The sequence below is a fragment of the Capricornis sumatraensis genome, chromosome 11, assembly GCF_032405125.1.
Source record: "Capricornis sumatraensis isolate serow.1 chromosome 11, serow.2, whole genome shotgun sequence".
Taxonomy (NCBI): Eukaryota; Metazoa; Chordata; class Mammalia; order Artiodactyla; family Bovidae; genus Capricornis; species Capricornis sumatraensis.
In genome coordinates, this window is record NC_091079.1 from 46175001 (window position 1) to 46200397 (window position 25397).

The 25397-nt window shown below is 42.6% G+C and overlaps 1 protein-coding gene across 4 annotated transcripts in view; it reads right to left on the reverse strand.

The window, feature by feature from the left end:
• Positions 1-25397, reverse strand: part of ASPH (aspartate beta-hydroxylase) — a 188544-nt gene that overhangs the window by 7798 nt on the left and 155349 nt on the right. For all 4 annotated transcript variants that reach the window (XM_068983284.1, XM_068983285.1, XM_068983286.1 and 1 more), the window contains 4 exons: positions 23998-24135; positions 10996-11131; positions 4796-4887; positions 4287-4420 (listed from right to left, as the gene is read on the reverse strand). In XM_068983284.1, the coding sequence (XP_068839385.1) occupies positions 4287-4420; positions 4796-4887; positions 10996-11131; positions 23998-24135 (500 nt within the window). The remainder of the gene's footprint in view (positions 1-4286; positions 4421-4795; positions 4888-10995; positions 11132-23997; positions 24136-25397) is intronic.

Genomic DNA, 25397 nt, shown 5'->3' on the forward strand with positions numbered 1-25397 from the left:
GCTGACCAGCCCCTGTGCAGCCTCTCTATATAGCCTCTGACTTCCTCCTCTTGGTCCTGGGTCACCAGGTAGCAGAGGGCTAAGAAAGCCAAGAAGGGAGGAGAAAGAAAGGAAAGATGGAGAGAAACTTCATGAGGCCACAGAGCTGGGATGCCTCTCTGCCCTTTCTCCCACATTGGAGGTGAGGGGGAAGGGAAGCAAAAGGAGGAAAAGAGGGGGTGGCTACCTGTGGTGTCCGGCTGCACCCCCGACCCCAGCATCCCTCCCAGCCCCAGGCCTATCAAACTGCAGACCCTGTCTTTCTTACCATCCCTTCATCAACCCTGGCCCCCACATCCTCCACTGACTTCCATCTCCCTCCCGACTTTGGAGCTCCTCAGGGCCCCTACTCCACCCCCATCAGAGTGCATGCTGCAGGTTCTAGGGACCACCTCTGATGATTCCAGGAGACTTGGTCTCACTCCTGGGAATGTGAGGGGCAGAAGTCTCCATTTCTGCAGCAATTGGAGATGGGCACAATAGAAGCTCAAAAATACTGAGTGCATTTTATCACATCACACACTGTAAATACAGCTCTGCTGCTGCTGCTGCTGCTAAGTCACTTCAGTCGTGTCCGACTCTGTGTGACCCCATAGACGGCAGCCCATCAGGCTCACTCATCCCTGGGATTCTCCAGGCAAGAACACTGGAGTGGGTTGCCATTACCTTGTCCAATGCATGAAAGTGAAAAGTGAAAGTGAAGTCGCTCAGTTGTGTCCGACTCTTAGCGACCCCATGGACTGCAGCCTACCAGGCTCCTCCGTCCATGGGATTTTCCAGGCAAGAGTACTGGAGTGGGATGCCATTGCCTTCTCCGAAATACAGCTCTGAATGCATTTATTTATATGGATTACTGTAATACTCAAAACCACACCAAGACATAGTTTTATTCTCCCCATTTTACAGGAGGAAAGTGAGGCTTAGTGAGGTCATGCGAGTTGTCTAAAGTTACACTTCATAAGATGGAACGCCAGGATTTGAACTCCGGTCATGTGACTTTGGGGTTCCCTGGTGGCTCAGTCAGTAACGAAACTGCCTGCAGTGTAGGAAATGCAGGTTCAATCCCTGGGTGGGGAAGATCCCCTGGAAAAGGAAATGGCTACCCACTCCAGTATTCCTGCCTGAGCAGTGGAGTCTGGTGGGCTACAGTCCATGGGGCCGCAAAGAGTCTGACACGACTAAGCATCTAACACTGTCACTTTCACTTTCGCCTCAGCTGAAAAATAGAGATGTTAATCATCCCAGGTACGCAGGATTGTTGTGAAGGTTAATAAGTGAATGCATGCAGAGTGCCTGGCACATAGAAAGCACAATGTCTATAATCACAATGTGCTTCCTCCTTATGAATATACATATATAGACACGGAGAAGCATCTGGACAATATCTCTGAGTACTGAGATCAAAAATAATTATTTCTTTTCTTTTTTTGTATTTGTGTTTTTAAAATTACATAGCAGGAGCATGCATCAGTTTTGCCATCGGAAAGCATTATTCATTTTAAATGATAATTTTATTTGTCATGATAGAAGATTACATACCTGCGAGCTTATGCCCAGATAAAAAGTGCTATGTTCTGCAGTGATGGAACCTTTAAACACAGATGCACGCTAGAAGGAATTGCAAAACACTGAGGAAACAGCAGTGCGATTATTAATACCTGAGAACTGTGACGCACAAATTGCCACTCTTTCAAAAGTTGAGAAGCTCTGAAAAATTGCTTCCTGTTGCTGAGCACAAGGAAGCCCGATTTCTCGGTATGTGTGCTTCTGTTTCCATGCCAATGTTACCACCACAATAACAGTGTGAAACTTCCAGATTTCATATTACAGTCTTTCTGTCCTCAGAGTTTATAAACTGACCCTGCTATTCAGCTCTTTAGCTATTTTCACTAGCAGCCTTGCACAGTGTTTTAATGTCAATTGATCCATTTTGCTCATGAAAAACACTCTTTTTGTAATGAAATATTTAGCCTGACCCAACCACCTTGAGTTAAGGATTACAAAGGATGAGAATGTAACGCAACATAAAACAAGTACAATAAGGACATGGAGAAGGATGCTGACCCACAATGATGAGATGGAGGAAGGACACTGATGCTTCAAAACTCCTCAGGGACAAGACAGATGAAACAGTCCATCCTCCAAAAAACACTTCTAAATATCACTATGAATTTGTAAAATATATCACCTGCTTAGGAAATCCCATGGACACAGGAGCCTGGTGGGCTATAGTCTATGGGGTTGCAGAGTTGGACACGACTGAGTGACTAACACTTTCACTTTTCTTTGTCAAAGTTCCCAAGTCTCAGTGGCAAATGAGCTAGCTGCCTGTCCACTGACCACCTGCAGCATCCTTATGTGTGCCTCTCTTATGACTCCTGACTTTTGAGCTGTGTTAGCTCCCTGACTGGACACCCTGGTAGGGTAAGACCCCAACCTGAGTCATCGTGGAATCCCCCTCAGCACTGGGGGCTACTGCACCAGGTCTGGGCTGGCGGGTGTGTGCCAACAACCAAAGGAATGACCTGCACACTCCCGAACACCTCTCCATCAGACCTCCACTAAGGGTCCTGAGAAAGGGGTAAGAAGATAATAACTTGGTTTCTGCCCTCCAGGCACTTACAGCTCAGTCCCAGAGATTAGATTAATATGCACTAATTAATAAAAGCAATAATAATAAATAAATAATAATCAATCAGTAATTAATAAACAAAAGCAATTCCCTGGTGGCTCAGATGATTAAGAATCTGCCTGGAATGCAGGAGACTTGGGTTCAATCCCTGGGTTGGGAAGATCCCCTGGAGGAGGGCATGGCAATCCACTCCAGTATTTTTGCCTGGAGAATCCCCATGGACAGAGGAGCCAGACGGGCTACAGTCCATGGGGTCACAAAGAGTGGGACATGACTGAGCGACTAAGCACAGTACAGCAATGGCGATAAAGAACAGGATCACTGACGACATACCCTGTACCTACTCTAAGAAGTCAAAGAAGAGGTTCCTTTTCTGGAATGAAATTGGATCTTAGTAGTGTGTTTATTTTGGATGGGTGAAAAGATAGGCATTCCAGGGGATCAGAGTAATAGGATCAGGACTGGAATAAAGCATCAAAAGAAGCTGCTCGAACAGTCACCCTTCCCCTGCTTGGGATAGTCCCCAGGCTAAGTGCCTTGTATGCACTATTTAGTCTAATCTGGACAACAATCCTGCAGAGTAGATAGCATCACTGCCGATTTGATAAGTAAGGAGCCTGAAGCTGCAGGGGATTAAGTAACTGGCCAAGGTTGCACAGGATTAGCTGGCAGAGCTGGGATTTGAAAAGGCAGCCATTGTGCCATGCTGTGTCCTCTATGGCAAGACACATATATCACCAGGTGTTTGCTTCAGGAAGGAGACTCTTTGTATCGATGAACAGTTTAAACTGTAAAGCATGAACACAATGTGTCATGTGTATAGGGCTTAGCTGACTCTGACAAGCTGATAAGTTAGCTGACTCTGAATGCAGATTTGTCCACCTAGAAAGAGAAGCAAGATGGCTCATCAACCAGACGAGAGTGATCTGGGGAGAAATGATGAAGGAGGGCCGCCCTAGAACTGGGGAGTATCTCTGATCAACAGGGGGGTTCCCTGGTGGCTCAGATGGTAAAGAATCTGCCCCTAATACAGGAGACTTGGGTTGGATTCCTGGGTTGGGAAGATCCCCTGAAGGAGGGCATGGCAACCCACTCCAGTATTCTTGCCTGGAGAATCCCATGGACAGAGGAGCCTGGTGGGGTACTATCCATGGGGTCTCAAAGAGTTGAACAGGACTGAGCAACCAACACTTTCACTTTTTTCTTTCACTTTCTGATCAACAGAAAGCACACAGTCTAATGAAGTTGGATTAATACCTCTAACCCTAGTCTATTTCAGTCACAAAGTGAAATGAAAGTGAAAGTGAAGTCGCTCAGTCGTGTTCGACTCTTTGCAACCCCGTGGACTGTAGCCCGCCAGGCTCCTCCGTTCATGGGATTCTCCAAGCAAGAATACTGGAGTGGGTTGCCATTTCCTTCTCCAGGGGATCTTTCCGACCCAGAGATCGAACCCAGGTCTCCCACATTGCAGGCAGATGCTTTAACCTCTGAGCCACCAGGGAAGCCCCTTTAGTCACAAAGGAAGGGAAATAATCCACCTGAATGTAGCTTTGTTGTAATGAGCATCCATTGTCAGAGGTGATGAAATAGACAGAAAATGATGGGGGGAGCATACCTGGTCTCATTGGCGCATCGGATCTTGCAGCCTTCCTTGGGAATCACCAAGCCAAGGTGCATTCGGAGCCTACAGTTTGTGGGTCCCGTGTGCGGCCACACGTGGGTTCCCGGGTGCATAATGGAATATTTGATCTGCACAGAAAACATAACCCCTGTTCATCCCCTTATCAAGGTGTGGGAGAACCACTAAATTAAAGCAACAGTACAAAATTACTGTGAATTTTGATTAGAGCCATCACAGCACTCAGAATTTATGTTCTCATCCTATTTCTTTGTAAAGGAACTAAAAATAAGGACTCCCATTTCCCACACAGCTATAAACAGTGAACATTTTCCACTCTCAATGCTGCCGTCAAGGCCATGAAATTGTTTCATTAAAATGCGAGTGAAAAAAGAGACATTCAGTGGGTCAAAGAAAATGACCATTTCTTCGTAAACATCAGCATTTCCACTTATTCTCCTAATAACTGACTGTGTCCTCCCCAGAAACGAAAACATTCTTGGTACCTGTCCTCTTCGGCATCCTGTTGTCTCAGGGAATTTATCTAGTAAAGAACAGGTCTTAGGAGCTCCTTTACAGGCATTTTCATTTTTTCTTCCTAGAACAATAAATGATAAAACCGCTGTCAGGAACAAATCACAGTAAAGCTTTAACTCATCCTGTTTTGACCGTATACAACCTATATTGTCATCCTCACTGTAAGAATGAGAAGGCTAGGACTTCCCTGGTGGTCCAGTGGCAAGACTTCGAGCTCCCAATACAGGAGGCCCCAGGTTCAATCCCTGGTCAGGGAACTAGATCCCACATGCTGAAACTAAGAGTTCACTTGCTGCAACTAAGACTCAGCACAGCCAAATAAATAAACAAATATTAAAGAAAAGCCAAAGGAATCAATTTTTAAAAATGAGAGGCTGAATAGACACAAGAAGACACAATGTTCTGTTGCAATAGATAGTGACTGGCAGAGTAAGGAGCAGAATACTCTACTCATTGGCCTAATGGACAGGGCATGTGTTACATACCTATTTCCCTTCTGTGGCAAGCAGAATAATGGCCCGTCCCAAAGAGCATCACAACCTAAGCCCAGTAACTGGTAAATATATTCGGTAACATGGCAAAGGGAAATTAAGTTTGCATATGACGATGAGATTACTAACCAGCTGACCTTTAAAAATGGAGATTATTGTGGATGAACTGGATGGGCCCAGTGTAATCACAGGGTCTAAATACACAAGGAGCAGAGAGTCAAGGCCAGAGGGACACAGCATGAGAAAGACGTGACCAGCTATTGCTGGTTTTGAAGATGGAAGGGGACCACAAGCTAAAGAATGTGGGCAACTTCCAGAAGCCAGAACCACCAGAAAAAATGCCAGAGCCACCAGAAGCCACCCTGATGACACTTTAATTTTAGCTCAGTGAGACCCACTTCTGACCTCTAAATTGTAAAGATAATACATCTGGGTTATCTTAAACCACTAAATTTATGGTAATCTGTTACAGTGGCCACAGTAAATTAATCCACCCACCCTAAGGAAGCAAAATAGATTAGTGCATTTTCCAGGATTATATGCTAATAACCTAAACATTATTTTTCATTGAAATTTAATGCATTTTTCAAAGTACATCTCCTTTTTTACGTGCTGATAAAGAAGAGGGAAGGAGGTCTCTGGGAGACACGGGTTTCTCTGAGTGACTGTCAAGAACACAGATGTAGGTAGAGTCTGGAGCACCTTGGACTGTGCAACTTTCCTCACCATCTATAATATCACTGTTTCTTAGGAATGACGTACTCAGGGACGTACAGTGCATTTGCTCTCATGGGGGAGTATAAATGATATATTTTCTTGAAAGATAGAGACATTTTAACTCCCAGAGTCCATGTTCTTAACTGAGACCTAAGACTGCCCCTATTACTGTTATATAATGTATAATTATTATGTAATAAAAAACTAGTATCACGATCATTTATCTGTCAGACCTTTGAACAACTCACTGATCCTAGTAACAACCGCATACTTAAGGCACTATTTTCATCGTCATTTTTCAGCTGAGGAATCTGAGGCCCAGAGATTCAGGAACAGGCCCACATTACACAGTAACAAGTGGTACAGCCAGGACCCCAACTCAGGACCCTCCGGCTCCGGAGGCTACGCTTTAAAGCATGATTTACCATTTTGTTGCATCCTGGATGTGAACATAGCTGTGCGGAACAAACCATTCTGCTGAGGAGAAAAGGTCCAGCAGCCGAACGCAGTGTGGTTCTGTTATTTTATTATTTCCCACACAGTTTAAAGTAACTTTCAAGAAGTGAAAAACTCTGCTTCTTTGGGGAAAAACAGCCTTAGAAAGAGATCTAAATGCCAATGCAAATCTGAGAAAACCAACTGAATATTTCATTTACATGCGAAGAATACATTTTAAGAGGGATATTCACAGAGCCACCTTGGAAGGAAAGCTATGACCAACCTAGATGCATATTAAAGAGCAGAGACATTACTTTGCCAACAAAGGTCCATATAGTCAAAGTATCTCAGATGCTATAGTGTCTGCCTGCAACACGGAAGATCCAGGTTTGACCCCTGGGTCAGGAAGGTTCTCTGGAGAAGGAAATGGCAACCCACTCTAGTACTCTTGCCTGGAAAATCCTATGGATGGAGGAGCCTGGTAGGCTACTGTCCATGGGGTCACAAAGAGTCGGACATGACTGAGCAACTTCACTTATGGTTTTTCCAGTAGTCATGTATGGATGTGAGAGTTGGACTATAAAGAAAGCTGAATGCCGAAAACTGATGCTTTTGAACCATGCTGTTGGACAAGACTCTTGAGAGTCCCTTGGACAGCAAGGAGATCAAACCAGTGAATACTGCAGGAAATCAATCCTGAATACTCATTGGAAGGACTGATGATAAAGCTGAAACTCCAATACTTTGGCCATCTGATGCGAAGAGCTGACTCATTTGAAAAGACCCTGATGCTGGGAAAGATTGAAGGCAGGAGGAGAGGGGATGTCAGAGGACTAGATGGTTGGATGGCATCACCAACTCAATGGAGATGAGTTTGAGCAAGCTCCAGGAGATGGTGAAGGACAGGGAAGCCTGGCCTGCTGTAGTCCATGGGGTCGCAAAGAGTCAGACACGACTGAGAGACTGAATGACAACAATTCATGGAGCCGAGGTTTTTAAAGGTCCTGGTTCTGAAGTTTCATTAGGCTCTACGGTGGGAAGCCAACAGGTTCATCTTGCATGACAACACTGATCAGTTGACAGTGACTACACTGTCAGCTGATCAGTGTGTTGAGAAGAATTCAGAAGTTCGCCTTGAGTTCACCCAGAAAGGCTCTTGGGATCAGGTAGCACTGTCTCCCATGGGCTCTGGGAAACAAAACGACTGCGCATGTGGGGCATACTTGCTAACTGTATGTTTTACCGTTCATCGTCGTGGCAATAAATGAACAAAACAGATGTTCTGTGACACCCACATAGCAATTTGAAAGCATCTGTAGGGAAAAATTCATATGTATATTTCTTGTCTCTTTGTTTTTTCTCTAACTCAAAAAAGCTGATCATTTAAAGGGAATACTGAAGCTCTGATACTCTGGCCACCTGATGTGAACGAAGAGCCGACTCACTGGAAAAACCCGTTGTGCTGGGAAAGACTGAAGGCAAAACAAGAAGGAGGTGGCAGAGGATGAGATGGTTGGATGGCATCATCAACTCAATGGACATGGATCTGAGCAAACTCTGGGAGACAGTGGAAGACAGAGGAGCCTAGTGTGCTGCAGTCCATGGGGCTGCAAAGAGTGGGACACAACTTAGTGAGTAAACAACAACAACATATACTTCAGAACTGACTGGGCTGCTTAGAGACCTTTTGTGATTCCCACTTACATATGGATGGAAACCAAGCTTGAAGCCACAGCTTCAAGGCCTTCAAATATCCAGTAGCATCCTTTCCTAACTAGACTAGACAACCTTTAAGTCTCTACTAAGTCAGATCCGTATGGGCCTCTTATTGGACCTGAGTTCTCAGTGTTGCTAAGCAACAGCCCTACTGCCTCCCTCCCCACATTTTCCTGACCCCACTGTCTGCAGGCTGACAGGGCATCTTCCTTCAGGGACTCCACCCTGCTTCTATGCAAGCTACATAACTGGATGCCATCAAAAGTCCTTAAACTGTGCATTTATTTCCAGAAAATACTGGATTCCTCCCAGAAGACTGGAACCACAAACAAAAGGCTACACAGAACCTTAATAAAACTTCCTAAAAGAGAAACTATTTTATGATCAAAAAATAAAACTAGAAATTAATTTCTAGTTAATTGACTGCAACTGATTGAAAAATGGGTATGTATAGAACACACATACATGTCTAAATTATTTTGGATCAAAATGGAAATCAAGATAAAATGAAGTCTTTGGGGGGGAATAATACAAGTGAAAATACACATTACAGGTTAAGGAAAGTAGTCAAAACTTTGAATCAGCTTTGAATCAAAGCCAGAGATCAGTCCATAGTCTTAAATGCTTTTATTAATGAAGAAGAATGAAAATAAATTTTCTAAGGAGTTCCAATTGAAAAGTTACCAAAAAAAAACCAATAAAATAAATAACAAAAGAATAAGAGGAGAAGAAAATATAAAATCAGAAATTAGAAAATAATGAAAATAAGGTGAGATGTAATTTGAGTTTTTTTAAAGAAATAATAGATCACTCTATCAAGCTTAAGAAAAAAGAAGAAACATGCAAATTCCATTCAGTGGGAAGAAGGATTTAACAAAGATAACAAGGAAGTAAACAGTACTTTAAGAAATTACTCTAATTCATGGAAAATTAAGTATAATAAAAATATATGAAAATGCATAAGTTAACAGATATTGTATGATTCCACTTATATGAATTGTTTTGTCTAAAGCAGTCAAATTCATAGACACAGAAAGTGCAAAGGTGGTTGCCAAGGGCCGAATTTTGCAAGGTGAAATAGTTCTAGAGATCGGTTGCCCAAAAATATGAATATACTTGACTGTACTGAATGTACACTTAAAAACAGATGAGGTGCTAAATTTTAAAATTATGTGTATTTTGCTACAGTTGAAAATTAAAAAAAAATACACCCAAACCTTAAAAGTCAAACCAAATAATTTGGTTGCCACTAACCAAACTGTCTCCATTATTTATTTCCTTTTGTTTACTGTTCTTATATGCCCTACAATGCTTTGCATATTTCAATCTTATTTTTTTTATAAAAGATTAAATTTATTGATCTTTTGCGAGAGTTTGATGCATTGTGGCTTTAGCAGAGTATGGTTCCCAAAAATTACCTCCAGGATGCGTACGATTCTGAAGCCTTGTTAGGAAGCCCAGTAGGTTCTATGAAGCATGAGGATGTTAATGGAATGGAGGCATCGGATGAACCAGTGAATGCTTACAGCCAACAGAACTGACTCATTTAGTGAGAAGCCGATAGACAAAAATTAGCATGCTAGTCACATATTGACCTTACGATAGCTCTGCTTAAAAAGGCCCTGTTGGAAAAAAGCTGACAGTCACTTGAAATCCTGTGATCTCTCTTCTTATGGACATTTCCCTGAAAATATTATTGAAGTTCTTCTTTCTCTGATATGTAAACCTTCGTATTCTGAAAGCATGCTGACACAAAGAATGGTGCTTATTTGTCCCACAATATAAACCAACTGCTTACCATCCTCTACTTTATTTTCTGCAGCTAAAGGTGTGAGACACGTGCTGGTTAGTCTTTAGAATGGATTTATTTTTGTACAGCTATTGTTAACCCAGGTTAATCTGAATTTTCAAGAGAGTTGGAGAGTGCTTTAAAGATAAAATTCAAAGCTCCTCATTTTGAGGACAGATTGATATTAACTCGTTGGACACACACACAGCGGGGAGTGTACCTGGGCCTGGGTTCAGCTCAGGGAACGGTATGTTGGCTGTGAATCCCTTCCTATTCTTTTTGTTTTAATTTCTTTTTGGCTGCACTGTGTCTTCACTGCTCTGCTTGGGTTTTCTCTAGCTGTGGCGACTGAGGGCTGCTCTCTAGTCGCGGTACGCATGCTTCTCATTGCGGTGGCTTGTCTTGTTGCGGGCACAAGCTCAAGTGCAGGCTTCAGTAGTTGCAGAAAAGGGACTTAGTTGCTCTGCAACACGTGGGATCTTCTTGGACCAGAGAACATCGAACTCATCTCCCATGCATTGTCCCATGGATTGGCAGGCGGATTCTCAACCACTGGACGACCAGGGAAGTCCCTTGTTCCTATTCTTGAGGAGCTCAGACACTAGCTTTTACTGAGTTGTCCCTCTGGTGTGTCATCATCCCTAACAGCTCTCATGTTGGGATGTGTTTCCATGGGACAGGGGCAAAGGAGGCCCAAGGAAGCTCTTTTCTAAGGCACCCATGGTGGGCTTTTCAGTTATATCTATACAGTTGGACTACTCTTTGTAACATATCATTAAACAGGAAAGACCAGGAAAACCCAAACACATTATATATCCAAATACAACAAAGGCATATATAAAACTATGAATTTGCATGCACACACACACACATAAATGAGTGTCCATACATTTTAAGAAGCAATGAACAGATTTTGATAATCTGGGTTTCCCAGGCTCTGTGAAATATTCCCAGAAGGGCCCCCCGCTCCCCCTTTCCCATCAGGTCACAGAGAATGATCAGGAAGTCAGGTGCTCACCTTGCTGCCACAGCGTAAACTGACTCCAGTCACCCTTTTCCCTCAGGTTCTCATCTTCAGGCAGGAAGAGGCCCTGGGTTTTGTCCATTGCTGCAAGGCCTTCATCTCGGATTAACTTCCAGTTTCTTTCTAAGGACTAGAGAGAAGATTCTGGACTGAAAATATGCCTGGTAATACACCTTAGAGTGACATTCAACTTTTTGTTTGTTTGTCTGATTAATAAGTAATGAAAATTTCCCTCTCATCTAGATTTGTTGTCGTTTAGTGGACAAGTTATGTCTGACTCTTTGTGACTCCATGGACTGTAGCCCGCCAGGCTCCTCTGTCCATGGGATTCTCCAGGTAAGAATACTGGAGTGAGTCGCCATGCCCTCCTCCAGGGGAATCTTCCCAACCCAGGGATTGAACTCATGTCTCTTAAGTCTACCTGCATTCGCAGGCAGGTTCTTTACCACTAGCAGCACCTGGGAAGCCCATCCAAGACAGTCACCCCATCCTGAATGCACCTAAATCGCCAACACTCCCTGCAGCTATTGTAACTTGTTCCAGCTATGAGATGAATCTGTTCGATTCTTGTTAAACTGCCACACTGACGGGAGAATTGCTGCTCTAACACATGGAATTACTTTTCAAATGAGGCCATTGGTGGGTGCCTCATACGTCAGGCTCTTCCTCTCTGCCCTCTTGGTATTTTAGAATCTTGCATTTCTTTTGAAAGCTGATTTTAGGGGCATCTTTGGAAAGAGCTGATCTTTTGTTCCTAAAATAGGGCATGAAGCCCTAGGGAAAATGTTAAAGTGATTACATCACTAAATACAAATTTTTAAAATTTCCTTAAGAGCAGGCTTAAGGAAGTGTCATCCACGCCCTCCTGCCTCCTCTCCCCATGGTCCCCCTAGGCTGAGAGACTTTTCCATGAGTAGTAGTGACTTAAAAAATTTTTTTTTTCTTGTTTGCACAGAGGCGCTGAATGACAGACTCAAGGCTGAAAGGAGCAAAGGGGTGCATGGTCTCCCAGTTGGTCCCCAACTGGAAACACCCCAGTGGCAGCACCACTGACTCCTCAATCTGCTGAGCAAATGCTGCACGGACGTTGACTTTTTTTCTTTATTTATTTATCATGAAACAGCCACTCAGCATGTTCTCTCTAGAGCTCAGTACTTGGAGGTAGAATCTGACAACTGGAAGGATCTGCGTTGTGGGTGTGGTGGAGACTTCTGTCTTGAGGGATGACAGGGGCCTTGGACAGTGACTGAGTCTAGGGACTCACAGTTTACCACCAGAAACTGGCACTGTGGTCCTACCCATCACCTCTGGGGCATCTGTGGAAGGAAGGGGTCAGACCACAGAGTGCTTGGGGCCCTGCCCCACTCTGGGGCAGCAGGGTGGCCATGGGTCCCCACTATGATGTTGAGGACAGACACTGGGCAAGGTACTGGTGGAACAAGGTGCTCTCTGACTGGGTATTGGGCACACCTCAAAGGGAGTGCACACTCTGATGGCTGGGGAAAACTGGGCTAACCAGAGACTACACAGTTCTACACAGTGACTTGATAAAAAAACACAGAGAACAGAACCATCACGACCCTCTACGTGTTCAACAGAGGCACTTTTTCTAGCAAAGTAATTATTGTGCCTGAAAGTGGCTCAGTGGTAAAGAATCTACCTGCCAAGGCAGGAGACACAAGAGATGTGGGTTTGATCCCTGGTTCAGGAAGATCCCCTGAAGTAGGAAATGGCAAGCCACTCCAGTGTTCTTGCCTGGAGAACCCCATGGACAGAGGAGCCTGGGGCTACAGTCCATGCAGTCGCACAGTGTTGGACCCAATTGAGCGATTAAGCAAGCATACTTAATGAATGCACTTGGGAATGTTTTTCAGTTTTGGAAAGACACCAAAAAAAGAGTCTCTTTTTTGGGCATAGGGGGAGGGAATCTGGAATGGGTCCTGGGAACGGCATTTTCAAGCACAAACCAAGGTACCACACTGTAAAAATTTAATGGTTACGGGAATTAAAGGCCAAATAAAATTTTTCTTGTGTGCATGCATGAGCGACATAGAGAGATAGAACCAAGGAAGAGGTGGGGAGTGAGGCCGGGGAAGGAGGAAGGACAAGGAAGAGGAGGAGGAGGGGCAGAAAAGAAGGAGATATGTATCTTTTCTGTAACAGTATCATTAGTCTTCTGACTTGGCAAATAACTCCATTTTTTAGGAAATTCCACCAGGAACCTGAAGAGCAGACCATGCCTACATTTTCATCTGAAAAATTACTTCCTTCACCCTACATTCATTCATTTTGTGAAACTGAAAAGAGAGATTCATAGGGTTGGTATTTGGGTTGGTTGCCCAGAAGACAGAGGCTTCTGATTCACATTTTTTCTTCTGACTACACAGGCTTTAGCAAACAGAGATCTGTTTGTTTTCACAATGCTTTGTGGCCTCATAAACCCGTCATCAGCACTTGCCTTTCAGTTAAACCTCAGCTATATTGGGCACTCTACTCATCTATAAATGGACTTCCCAGTTTCAAGCCTCATTAATCCCACCCTGTGCAGCCAGCTCTCCTTAATCCTCTCCCTCCTTCCAGTGCATGACGGTTTCCTCTTTTTGCAGTTATTCTGCTCACTCCACCTAGATGGCATACTTTTTTCTTCAACATCAAATCAGATGAAGTCCTATTTTTAAAGGCTTCTCCTAACACTGATTTCTTGCAAAAAGCCTTTAGAGGTGCAAACTAAAGCCAAACTAATTCTTAACTATTTCACTTGCTATGTTCATTCAATCAAGAAATACACATTTTTAAACAGTGAAATATTACTACAAGTTTTATCATGAAAGCAGCAGTCTCTTACTTAAGTTTTCCCCAGTCTTGAGTTCAGTCCCCAGCTAACTGCTTTAAACATATTTTCTCATTTTTACCTGCTTCCATCTAAATAATATATTTATATTGCTATCTCTTGATTTATTAATTCTAGACTTTATCACTCATTTTCTACCAGGGAAGGGAACAAATTTGATGTCTTCTTTTTCTTCTTCTCCATCTAGCAATTCAGCTCATTTCACAAACCTTTCACACATTTGAGTAAACTCCCATTTGAGTTTTATTGAGCTGTAACAAATATACTTCGTTTCACATGCAGCATATATAAATTCTGCCTCCTTTCCTTTGGCTTGATTTTCTAACGCCCTTAACACTGCTTCTTCTTTATAGCCCAGAAAGTGTGCTGTAAAATCTCTTGATACTATGCTACCTTTTGCCAGAAACATCATATAAGCTCTTTCTCTGAAGATACCCTACAGCAGCCATCTGCTTTGCTCTGCTCTGAACTGGGTGGTGGGTGGGCTTGCTGGACCACTGTCATCAAGGAACTTCTCTTGACCTCTGCCCAGTATAAGGCTCCCTAATTACTCAATTCTAATCTGAATAAAGGAGTATTTGTGTTCCTGAGAAAGGACACACACTGCAGGTAAAACTGAGTTTCTAAAAATATCTGGTTATTCTTTTTTTTAAAATTTCATTGAAGTACAGTTGATCTACAATGGTGCATTAATTTTTTCTGTATAGCAAAGTGATTCAGTTATACATATACATATATATATATATATATATATATATATATATATATATGTTCTTTTCCATTATGGTTTATCACAAGATATTGAATATAGTTGTCTGTAGGATCCTGCTGTTTGTCCATCCTATATATAATAGTTTTCATCTGCTAATCCCAACAACCCAATCTTCCCTTCCCCTAATCACCCCCTCCCCCCACCCCCCCACTCCATGGACAACCACAAATTTGCTCTCTATGTCTGTGTCTGCTTCTGTTTCATAGATATATTTGTGTCGTTTTTTTAGATTGCACAGATAAGTGATATCATATGGTACTGGTCATTCTCTTTTTTACTTATCTGAAGTTGTTCTTACACTTGATTGAAGACTTGACTATGTACACTATTCTAGCTAGTGAATAATTTCTAGGTAAGCTTTTGAACAGCAAAGAGCTCAAACCAGTCCATCCTAAAGGAAATAAGCTTTGAACATTCACTGGAAGGACTGATGCTGAAGCTAAAGCTCCAATACTTTAGCCACCTGATGTGAAAAGCTGACTTGTTGGAAAAGACCCTGATGCTGGAAAAGACTGAGGTCAGGAGAAGAAGTGGGTGACAGAGGATGAGGTGATTGGATGGCATCACTGACTCAATAGACATGAATTCGAGCAAACTCCAGGAGATAGTGAAGGACAGGGAAGCCTGGCCTGCTGCAGTCCATAGAGTCACAAAGAGTCGGCTACAACTTAGCAACTAAACAACAGGTTTGGTTTCTTTTGGATCCTCTCTCCCCAGCTTGTGGACGGCTACTTTCTGTGTTCTTACATGGTCTTTCTTTTGTGTCCTCAGACATTCCTGTGCGTCCAAATTTCCTTTTCTAATAAAGATACTAGTCATATCAGATTAGGGCTCACCCTAATGGCCTCATTTTAACTTCATCTCCTTAAAGGTCCTATTTCCTAGTACAGTCATATTCGTCGGAATAGGAATTCAAAGTATAAATTTGAGGGGACACAGTTCAATGTGTAACATTAATGCAGATTCAGGTTAAAACTAGACCCAGCTGAGAAAGCCAACAGCAGATGGCAGGGGGTCAGTACGCCAGTAAATCTATGGCAGCAAAACAAAACACAGTCATGGAAAAAATCAGAAAGAGATACACGTTTAACATGTGGACAAAACATAATACAAGATAAGCGTAAGCAAGGTTAGGTAAGTAACTATGGGCAAACACAGACACTGGCAGAAGTCCCAGAGTTGTTTGTACCTTGAAAGGTCCTGACTCCAAATTGACAGAGGGCAAGTGATCCAAGACTATTCCAGGCCAAGTTTCCACATTAAGTCAGAGTTAGAATGAATTGATAACAGTGGTTCATTAATAAAATGTATACCCTTTTTACCTAATTGTCTAAGACATGTTTGTTAGTTAACTATTTTAGGAATTCCAGATCTGATTTTTTAGAGATAAAGTCAGCTTACTTAAATCTTGGCTAAAACATGCCTATACTTTACACTGTGATGAAAGGACATGGGTAGCAGCGTCCTCTGCCTTTGAGAGAATATAGCAGGTTAGAGGGGCAGCCCCCTGAGTGCTGAGCTGAAGTCATGAAACCCAAGCAAACACCATAGGAAGTGCAATGCTCCCACAGCAAACTGATTTTAATAAAATCTCTTGGGAAATTAGTAGCATTGACGAAGCAATCTCATGCTGGTTCCTAGTGCATTTTAATCAGATCTCCAGTTTTTCAAGTTCGAATATAAAAATAAAGGAAAGCATCTGACATTTCCTATTGGGAAATAAACGAACACCAATCAAATGAAAAAAGCAAAGTCTGTTTATTCAGAGCTTACTGGAGCAAGGGAGTCTGCCACCATCACCTGTGTCTGGGCAGAGACATGGGAAAACTTTCTAGTGAAAAAGAGAAGGTTTCAGGGAGGATTGATCGGAGGCTGTTGGCCTGGGGAAGCTGTAGGCAGGCTTAACAGAAATGAAGTCGCTCAGTTGTGTCCGACTCTTTGCAACCTCATAGACTGTAGCCTACCAGGCTCCTCCGTCCATGGGATTTTCCAGGCAATAGTACTGGAGTGGGTTGCCATTTCCTTCTTCAGGGGATCTTCCAACCCAGGGATCGAACTCGGATCTCCCGCATTGTAGACAGATGCTTTACTGTCTGAGCCTGTTCTAGAGATTGGTTGTTGTTCAGTCTCTAAGTCGTGTCTGATTCTTTGCTCACCAGGCTTCTCTGACCATAGAATTTCTCTGACAAGAACACTGGAGTGGGTTGCCATTTCCTTCTTCAGGGAATCTTCCCAACCCAGGATCAAACCTGGCAGGGAGATCCCTAACCACTGAGCCACCAGGGAAGCCCTAGTGATTGGTTGTGTGTGTTAGTCACTCGGTTGTGTCTGACTCTTTGCAACCCCACAGCTCCTCTGTCCATGGATTTCTCCAGGCAAGAATACTGGAGTGGGTAGCCATTTCCTTCTCCAGGGGATCTTCCCAACCCAAGGATCAAACCTGGGTCTCCTGCATTGCAGGTAGATTCTTTATCATCTGAGCCACTAGTGATTGGTTAGGGGAGCGAGCATATTTGACTTTCTCTGGTTGGTGCTAAGTTGGAAATGGGGACACAGATTAGGAGAGCTGCCAGTTATTAATCAAGTCCTGGATATTTGGGCAGAATGATAACAGAAATTACTGTTCAGCTTCCAGGATTGTCACTGGAGATAATAATCTGGCTTGCTGCCAGTCTGGTTCACAGTAGGCTGGCTTCCTGGGTTATTTATTGTAGAAAAGGGGTTGGTTTCCCTGGCAATTTGCTGCAGATGGTGGGTTGATTCCATTTCTATAAATGGCTTGGCCATCGCCATTCGGTATATTCAGTAGCTCATTTTCTTTACTGAAGGAAAAGGACGACATAAAGTATCGGGCACAGGGCAAGAGAAGAGTCTCGGAGGACTGAACTTCACTCTTTCTAAAGAGTGGGAGGAAAAAGTTTCTTCTCCTCGAAGCAAGGAGAAAAGGTACTCCAGGTTGCCAGGAGAGGCAGCCAGCCCAAGGTCTTCAAGGACTCAGAGAGCCCTCTGCTCTAGTCCAGACTGGCAGGGACACCAGCCGATGTCCGCAGTCAGGAGAAGGTAAAAGGGGAAATAACATTCTGTCGTCCCGTCTCTGCTCTGCCTACAAGGAACAGTGCACCAGGCTGTGTCCTGAGGGAGTAAAAACCCCAAAGTCCTTAATCTCAAGGGGCTGCAAATCAGAGAGACGCTCTGTTTATATAAAACAAACCACTGATAAACAGATAAGCACATGATCTATTGTGTACATGTACATGTATCTTTAACACGTCAATCAGCATATATGTATGTTAAGATATGGATCATGACCTACTTGATCAAAAATTTTCAAACTGCAAATGTTGTACTAACCTCCAGATGTGGCTTGCAATGGAGTGCCCTGGACTGTAAGTCAAACACTGTACTGGAAGGAGGATCAGAGACAAAGCCAATTTTTAGGCATTTGTAAAAAACTGAAAAAGGGGCTTCCCCGATGGCTCAGTGGTAAAGAATCCACCTGCAATGTAGGAGACGTGAGTGTGATCCCTGGGTCGGGAAGAATCTCTGGAGGAGGACATGGCAACCCACTCCAGGATTCTTGCCTGGAGAATCCCATGGACAGAGGAGCCTGCATCTGGAGGGTGAAATCTTAAGCACTGGACCGCCAGAAAGGTCCTTCAAAGAATTTCAAATATGTCATCTTTTTGGTATGTTGCCATAACTGGCATCACATGCCCTTCTCTAACCTTAGCAGAGTGTCGGCTTTCAGTAAGGGCTCACGTTTAAACCCACATGGAAACATCCTTGATGGTGGGGTTTTGTTGTGTTTGCTTTTGCACCTTGTAGGAGAGGAGGAGCTGAGGCAATTATTTTGCATTTGGAGAGAAAGAAACTTAGTCTCAGGTGGGCGAAATGACTTTTCCAAGGAGTCAGAGCAGGGAGCAAAGCTAACCTGCTTCTGAAGTTTCCCTTTAAATCACACAGCCATCAAATTCTGTAAATTCTCTGCACTCCCATGGTCATTTTGTTGTCATTTTTAGTGAAAAACCTTTGGAATTCAAAAGTGTAAAGTCTGATCTAGAAAAACAGGATTAAACTATTATATTAATCTTTAGGAACTGCTTTCAGAACTTCTTTCTACTATGATACTTACTTTCCTATAAAATTGATAATCCTCTTACTTTATAGCTTAATTTCACTGTAAATCTGACACTTCTGCTTCTGTCTCAATCCAATTTATTTCAAAAGCAGTTCAGTGAAAATATTTCAAATACTGAATCGCACAGATACAAATATTGAACCACTAATGTACTCCCGTATTAGTTTTTAATTTTGTCCAGGTGGCATTATTCATACACAATGGACTTCTTAATTAATAAAAGCCATAGTCTGAGGGAATGCCAGGAAGAGTATCATTTTAATCAGTCATTCTGAGGCAGTGTCACGCCACTGGCAGGTTTTCCTGGGCGCTTCTCCAACTGTAAGAAAGCTACAGTATGTAGGAAAACTTATCTGTGATGCTATGTATTTATATCAGAGCAAGGGCTTTGAAAATCTCAGAAACAGGATGCAAGAATTTCCCCCTTTTCCAGTGATGAATGCACAGTTAGGTAGCAGGGAATAAAATAGAAAAGGGTTATTTTGAACTATGGTTTTCAGTTGCTATTGGCTCTCATTGCTTTTTCTATGTTATGACAGTGATTTCAATGCATGCATGTTCACATCTAAATAAATCTGATCAAAAAATTAATCTTAAAAAAAAAGGAGCAAAATTCTTAAGTAGGGTGGCTTTTATCTTACTGGAAGAGATTTCCTCTCCCTTTTCTATTTATAATCTAGAAACACATTAATCCATTTTTGTTTCAATTTCTATGTTAAACACCTCCAAGCCACTTAGGGTTTTCATATTTGTTATTTGGGCAAAAAATTACTCAGTTTTAATGAACATATACCTAAAAGAAAGAACTCTACTGGGCTGTTTTTCTCTCAATTTTTTTTCACGGAGCTACACAGCCTCTTAACACCCTTGGTGCACAGAATTGCCAAATTGCCAGCTACACATTAAGGCGAACAATGACAATTCAACACTACGGAAAAACATAGATGATACATTTTGCTGAACATTGTCCTGTGCCTTCAACAAAATTGCACTCTGCAGCTCACTGGAACATACAATGAGAATAATTTAAATGAAAATGTGCAATGCATGGCAGTTAACTGTTACCTAAGAGTGAGAATCTGGGTAATTATTCTAAAAGGATCTTGGCCAAACACGGCAGCTATCCCATCTAAAAGGTTTCCGGCTTATGGTATGAATGCCTGGGTGATGATTCATGATGCTTAATAGTCACGTCTGTGACTTGAAAATAGAAGAAAATCTTGACGAGCACATGTTTGCCAACTAAGTGGTCTTGGTCCCTGGGTTCCCTCACATAGAAGGTTCTGCCTAGTCACAGTCATCATTGGCAAATGGTCACTTGAAACTACTTTTTTTTTTAAAGTCGCAACATGTACAATATTAACATTTCTGCAAATAAAGGTAGTTTGCAAAGTCAAGCTAACTTTACAATCACAAAGCACAGGCTAACTGAGATTGTATGCTGCTGCGGACCCTGTGGTTAATGCCCAGGACTGGCTTTTCTTTTCCCCTTAGTGAAGCAGAGCTTGAAACAGCCAGGGCTAAAATCAAGCCCAGAGAAATGGAATTTTGAAATAAAGACTTAATTGGCTAAAAGAGTAACATGAGACACAAGAGCAGACCTCAGTGACTTAGAGGGTATAGTCGCAGGGACCTGAGGAAAGGGAGATCTCAGTCCCAGTCTCAACTCTGGCTTTTTTGGCTGCACCGTGTGCCATGCAAGCTCTTAGTTGCAGCATGTAGGATCTACTTCCCCGACCAGGGATCAAACTTTTGCCCCCTGCACTGGGAGCATAGAGTCTTAGCCACTGGACCTCCAAGGAAGTCCCCTAGCCCTGACTTATTAAATATAAGACCTTGGGCAAATTTCTTAATTTCTCTAGTCCTTATTTACTCAAATATAAGTGGGTACAATATTACCCATCTTAAAGAGAAAAGGTTAGAAATATTATATACCACAGTGCTCAGCACATGGATTACAGATAAGATTTCATATAGGTTAGCTGTTATGTTGTTATTTCAATAGTATATACAATTTCAAAATTGACTCTCTGATATTTCTTAGAAACTAGAAAATATTTCCCTATGAAAACAAGTTAATACATAAATTAAAATTATAGATCATCACAATAACTAATGTTTATGGAGCACTTCCTACTTGTTAAATAAACAGCCATGGAACAAGCGCTGTTTCCACAGCCACTTTGCACAATGAAAGGGAAGCATGAAGAAGTGTTGTTCACTGTCACAGAGCTAGTAGGGAATGAGATCAAAAATTCAAAACCAGGGAGTGTGGCTATGGAGGAGATGCTCTAAACTGCTTCACTGTATTGCTATCCACAGAGGACTAGATATATATAATATTCTATTATATGTAAAAATGAATATTACTCAGCCACAGAAAAGAGTAAAAATTCTGACATTTGCAGCAACATGTATGGACCTAGAAAGTATTATACATAGTAAAATAAATCAGACAGAGAAAGATAAATACTCTGTGTTATCACTTATGTGTGGAACATAAAAAAAAGAAATGAATATAACAAAACAGAAACAGACTCACAGGTGCAGAAAACAAACTAATGGTTACCACCAGGGAGAGGGGAGGAAGAGGGGCAAGATGGGATATGGCATCAAGAGATACAAACCACTGTGTATAAAATAGACAGGCAGCAAGGATTACTGTATAGCACAAGGAATTATAGCCATTATCCTGTAATAACTTAATGGCGTACAACCTGTAAAAATATTGAATCACTATATTGTATACTTGAAGCTAACATAATATTGTAAATATACTTCCATAGAAAACAAAACAAACAAAACCAGACAGTATGCCTAGGGAGCGGATGCTCTAACCTCACTGTATTACCTTAATGCAGGTTAATTAAGTTAGGTATTCATCAACCTCCAGAAACCTGTTTATTTTTTTAACATACTTGAACTACAATGTATATATCACAGCTTCCAATTTCTTAACATATTTATTGAGACATAACTCACATACCAGAAAATTCACTCAATTAAGTTTTTACAACCCAGTAGGTTTCAGTATATTCTCAGAGTCATGAGCCATAAACACGGTCTAATTTTAGGCCATTTCTATAACTCCTTACGCATGAGCAATCATTCACCCTCAGGCCCTCTTCCTGGCTATCACCAATCTACTTCCTTTCTCTGTTGATTTGTCTGTCTGGACAGTTCACATGGGGGCTTTCCTGATGGCTCAGCAGGTAAAAATATGCCTGCAGTGCAGGAGACACAGGAGACATGGGTTCAGCCCCTAGAGATCCCCTAGAGAAGGAAATGGCAACCCACTCCAGTATTCTTGCCTGAAAAATCCCATGGACAGAGGAGCCTGGTGGGCTATAATCTGTGGGGTTGCAAAGGGTCAGACATGACTGAGTCACACACACACACACACACACAGTTCAAATAGGTAGCATCATGTCATACGCAGTTCATTTATGTTGTACCACGAATCTTGGTACTTCTTCCTTTTTTATTGCCATGGTGTAATGTATCATACTTTGTTTATTCTTTCATTCATCATTTAGATGGACCTTTGGGTTATTTCTACTTTTTTATACTCTAAATAATGCTCCTCTGAACACTTAGGTGCACATTTCCATAGGAATATATGTTTGCATTTCTCTTGGGTATACACCTAGGAGTAGAATTGCTAGGCTGTAACTCTGTGTTTAACGTTTTGAGGAACTGCCAACCACTGTCAAAATGGCTGCACCCCTTTGCATTCCCATCAGCAAGGGCATGGGGGCAAGATATTATCTCAGCTCAGTTACATCAGATGTCTGAAAGGGTTGAAGCCATTTGTTGCTCAGATCACTCCCACATTTGGAACCTGCGAGATCTCATGGGGTAGGCCAACCTTTGTGGTCTCACCCTGGAAGGCACTTTCATATGATGTGATAATGGACTGGACTCTTTATTATTAGTGACAATGTGGTCTAGTGAATTTCTGTGTCTGTTAAATGCTAGGATCCTTTTGTTAGAAGGGACTGGTCTGTGGTCAAAATTCAAGGGCTGGCTTCAGATAATATTTTAAGAACTTTATCTAGTCTTTGTTTCCAGTTCTTGGCAAAACCTTCCAAATCCATGAAATTTCTTGAATAAGTGGAGCGACCTTTGTCATTCCCTGGTGGCTCAGATGGTAAAGAATCTGCCTGGAATGAGGAGACCTGGGTTCGATCCCTAGGTTGGGAAGATGCCCTAGAGAAGGAAATGGCAACCCACTTCAGTATTTTTGCCTGGAGCATTCCATGGACAGAGAGTTGGACATGACTGAGAGACTAACACTCTCTCACTCTGCCATTCATAAAGAGTCTCAAAAGAGCACACTAAGGAGGTGACTTAGTGTGGGGCACCAGATGGCTGCAGGAAGGGGCTGGTTACCAGAAAGAAGATGTGACTAGGCTGGAACTTTTAGCTCCACCCATCACTTGGAAGGACACGGGTGCTGCTGATTAAGCTCCATAAACACTGGTGAACCACAAGATCTGATGCATTTGTGGGTGGGTGCCCCACTCCAGTACTCTTGCCTGGAAAATCCCATGGACGGAGGAGCCTGGTGGGTTGCAGTCCATGAGGTCGCAAAGAGTCAGACACGACTGGGCAACTTTACTTTCACTTTTCACTTTCATGCATTGGAGAAGAAAATGGCAACCCACTCCAGTGTTCTTGCCTGGAGAATCCCAGGGACGGGGGAGCCTGGGGGGCTGCCATCTATGGGGTTGCACAGAGTCGCACACGACTGACATGACTTAGCAGCAGCAGCAGTGCCTGTCCACAGGCCAGGAGGGGGCGTACCCCAGTTCCACGAGGACAGAAGTTCCTGCACTTGGATCCTTCCCCTTCCACACCTCACCTTGTCTATCTCTTCATCTGCTGTTCATCTGTTTCCTTGATAATATCCTTTATAATAAACTTTCAACCACAAGTAAATGTCCTGAGTTCTGTGAGCCACCCTACACAAAACTCTTTGGGGTGCTCAGCAAGTTTTAAGAGTGTAAAGGGGTCATAAATTGAAAATTCTGAAAGCTGTTCTTCACCAAATTTCTCTCTTCACCATCTAACCTGAACTCTTGTCTGATGGGATGAAAAGATTTGCTTTGCGCTGTTTTCTGCATATGCCCCTGGAAAGAAAATCTATCTCCACCCGGACATTCCTTTGCTTGAGATTCTACCTCTGAATTTTGAGGAGGAAACAGACAAGGACTGGGGAATGTTGATACTCACCTTCACTAACTCGGTGTAGCCAGTCTCCTTGGGGGTCCACCACGGCTGGGCTTTCAGTCCCTGCACGTTGTACAGTGAGCGCTGCCACACGGAGGCAAAGTGGCCCCTCTGGTGCCCCAGCTCATACCACCTATATGCCTGGAAAATCAGAAAGATTGAACTCCAAATGAGGCAGTCTTACTATAAATAACCTTACAACTACAGTCACTAAAAACACGGTACGACTTTATGACAATACATAAAGAGCTTGCTAGTCAAGTGCCCCAAACTGTTAAACACTGGCAAAAATACTGTTATTTGATTGGGTTTTTGATTAGGACCTATTATTTTAAATAAATGTGTGTATTTTATTTTCACTCCTAGGCCACAAGCTCTCTGAACACAGGACTCACACTGCACTCAGTCTGATCCTCAGAGTGTCCAGCAGAGTCTAGGACTTTGTTCAGTGGATAAATCATTGAAGACACAAAAGGGGACTATGTTTATATTTTAGTTTTCATTTCTTAAATTCTATTTCTATGTTTCCTTTGAAAGGAAAGGAGTGTATTTTCACCATTTTTTTTTAAACAGATACCTGCTTTTACTGATTTGGGATGCTAAAAAGGACAGCATTCCACCCCGCCCCCCGCCCCCCCACCACGCCTGGTGGCTTGCAGGATCTTAGTTCCCAGACCAGGGATTGAAGCTGTGTGTCGCCTGCAGTGGAAGCGTGGTGTCCGAACTGTTGGACTGCTAGGCAAGCCCCGGACAGCATCTTCTTTTCACATGAACAGTGTTCCCTGTTCACATGAAGAAGACGACTGCCCCAAGGGAATGGAGTATTAACCTTCCATTAAAGAAGCAGAGGAAAGAAAATAATATTCTGAGTTGGCAATAAACAGAGTGATAGTCCACATTAGATTTTTTAAGAAGGGAAATTTCGTTCCGAGTAATTTTTATCCCTGCCATAAGGGATAACATTCGCAGCTGTAGGCTGTAACACGATACAACCTGACTCCAAGAAGACTAACTAGTCTTTTCAGGGACTGCTGGCTGCAGTCTGCTGCTCCAGGCGTCCCTTTCAAATGACGCCTGAACCACATCCTCTCCTGGGGGCCCTCCCCACACAGCCCTGCACCCAGCGCCCCCATTGTCTTTAGACTGGAAGCCAATTCTAAGATTGTGCTTAATGGTCCCCCCTCCCCATTATCTGAATTCTGATCTAATGATTGCTTTCGAAGAGTGATTTCAAATGCACATCTTGATCAATGAAAACAGGCAGTTAATATCGAGCAGATTAAGAAGACAAGAATATTTTCATCAAACTCCATCTTACTTTAGATGTAAGAAATAATAACTCTTAAAAAAGTCTCTAAAAATTCATAGGCCAACATTTCATTCGTTAGAAAAATCAAGAACCA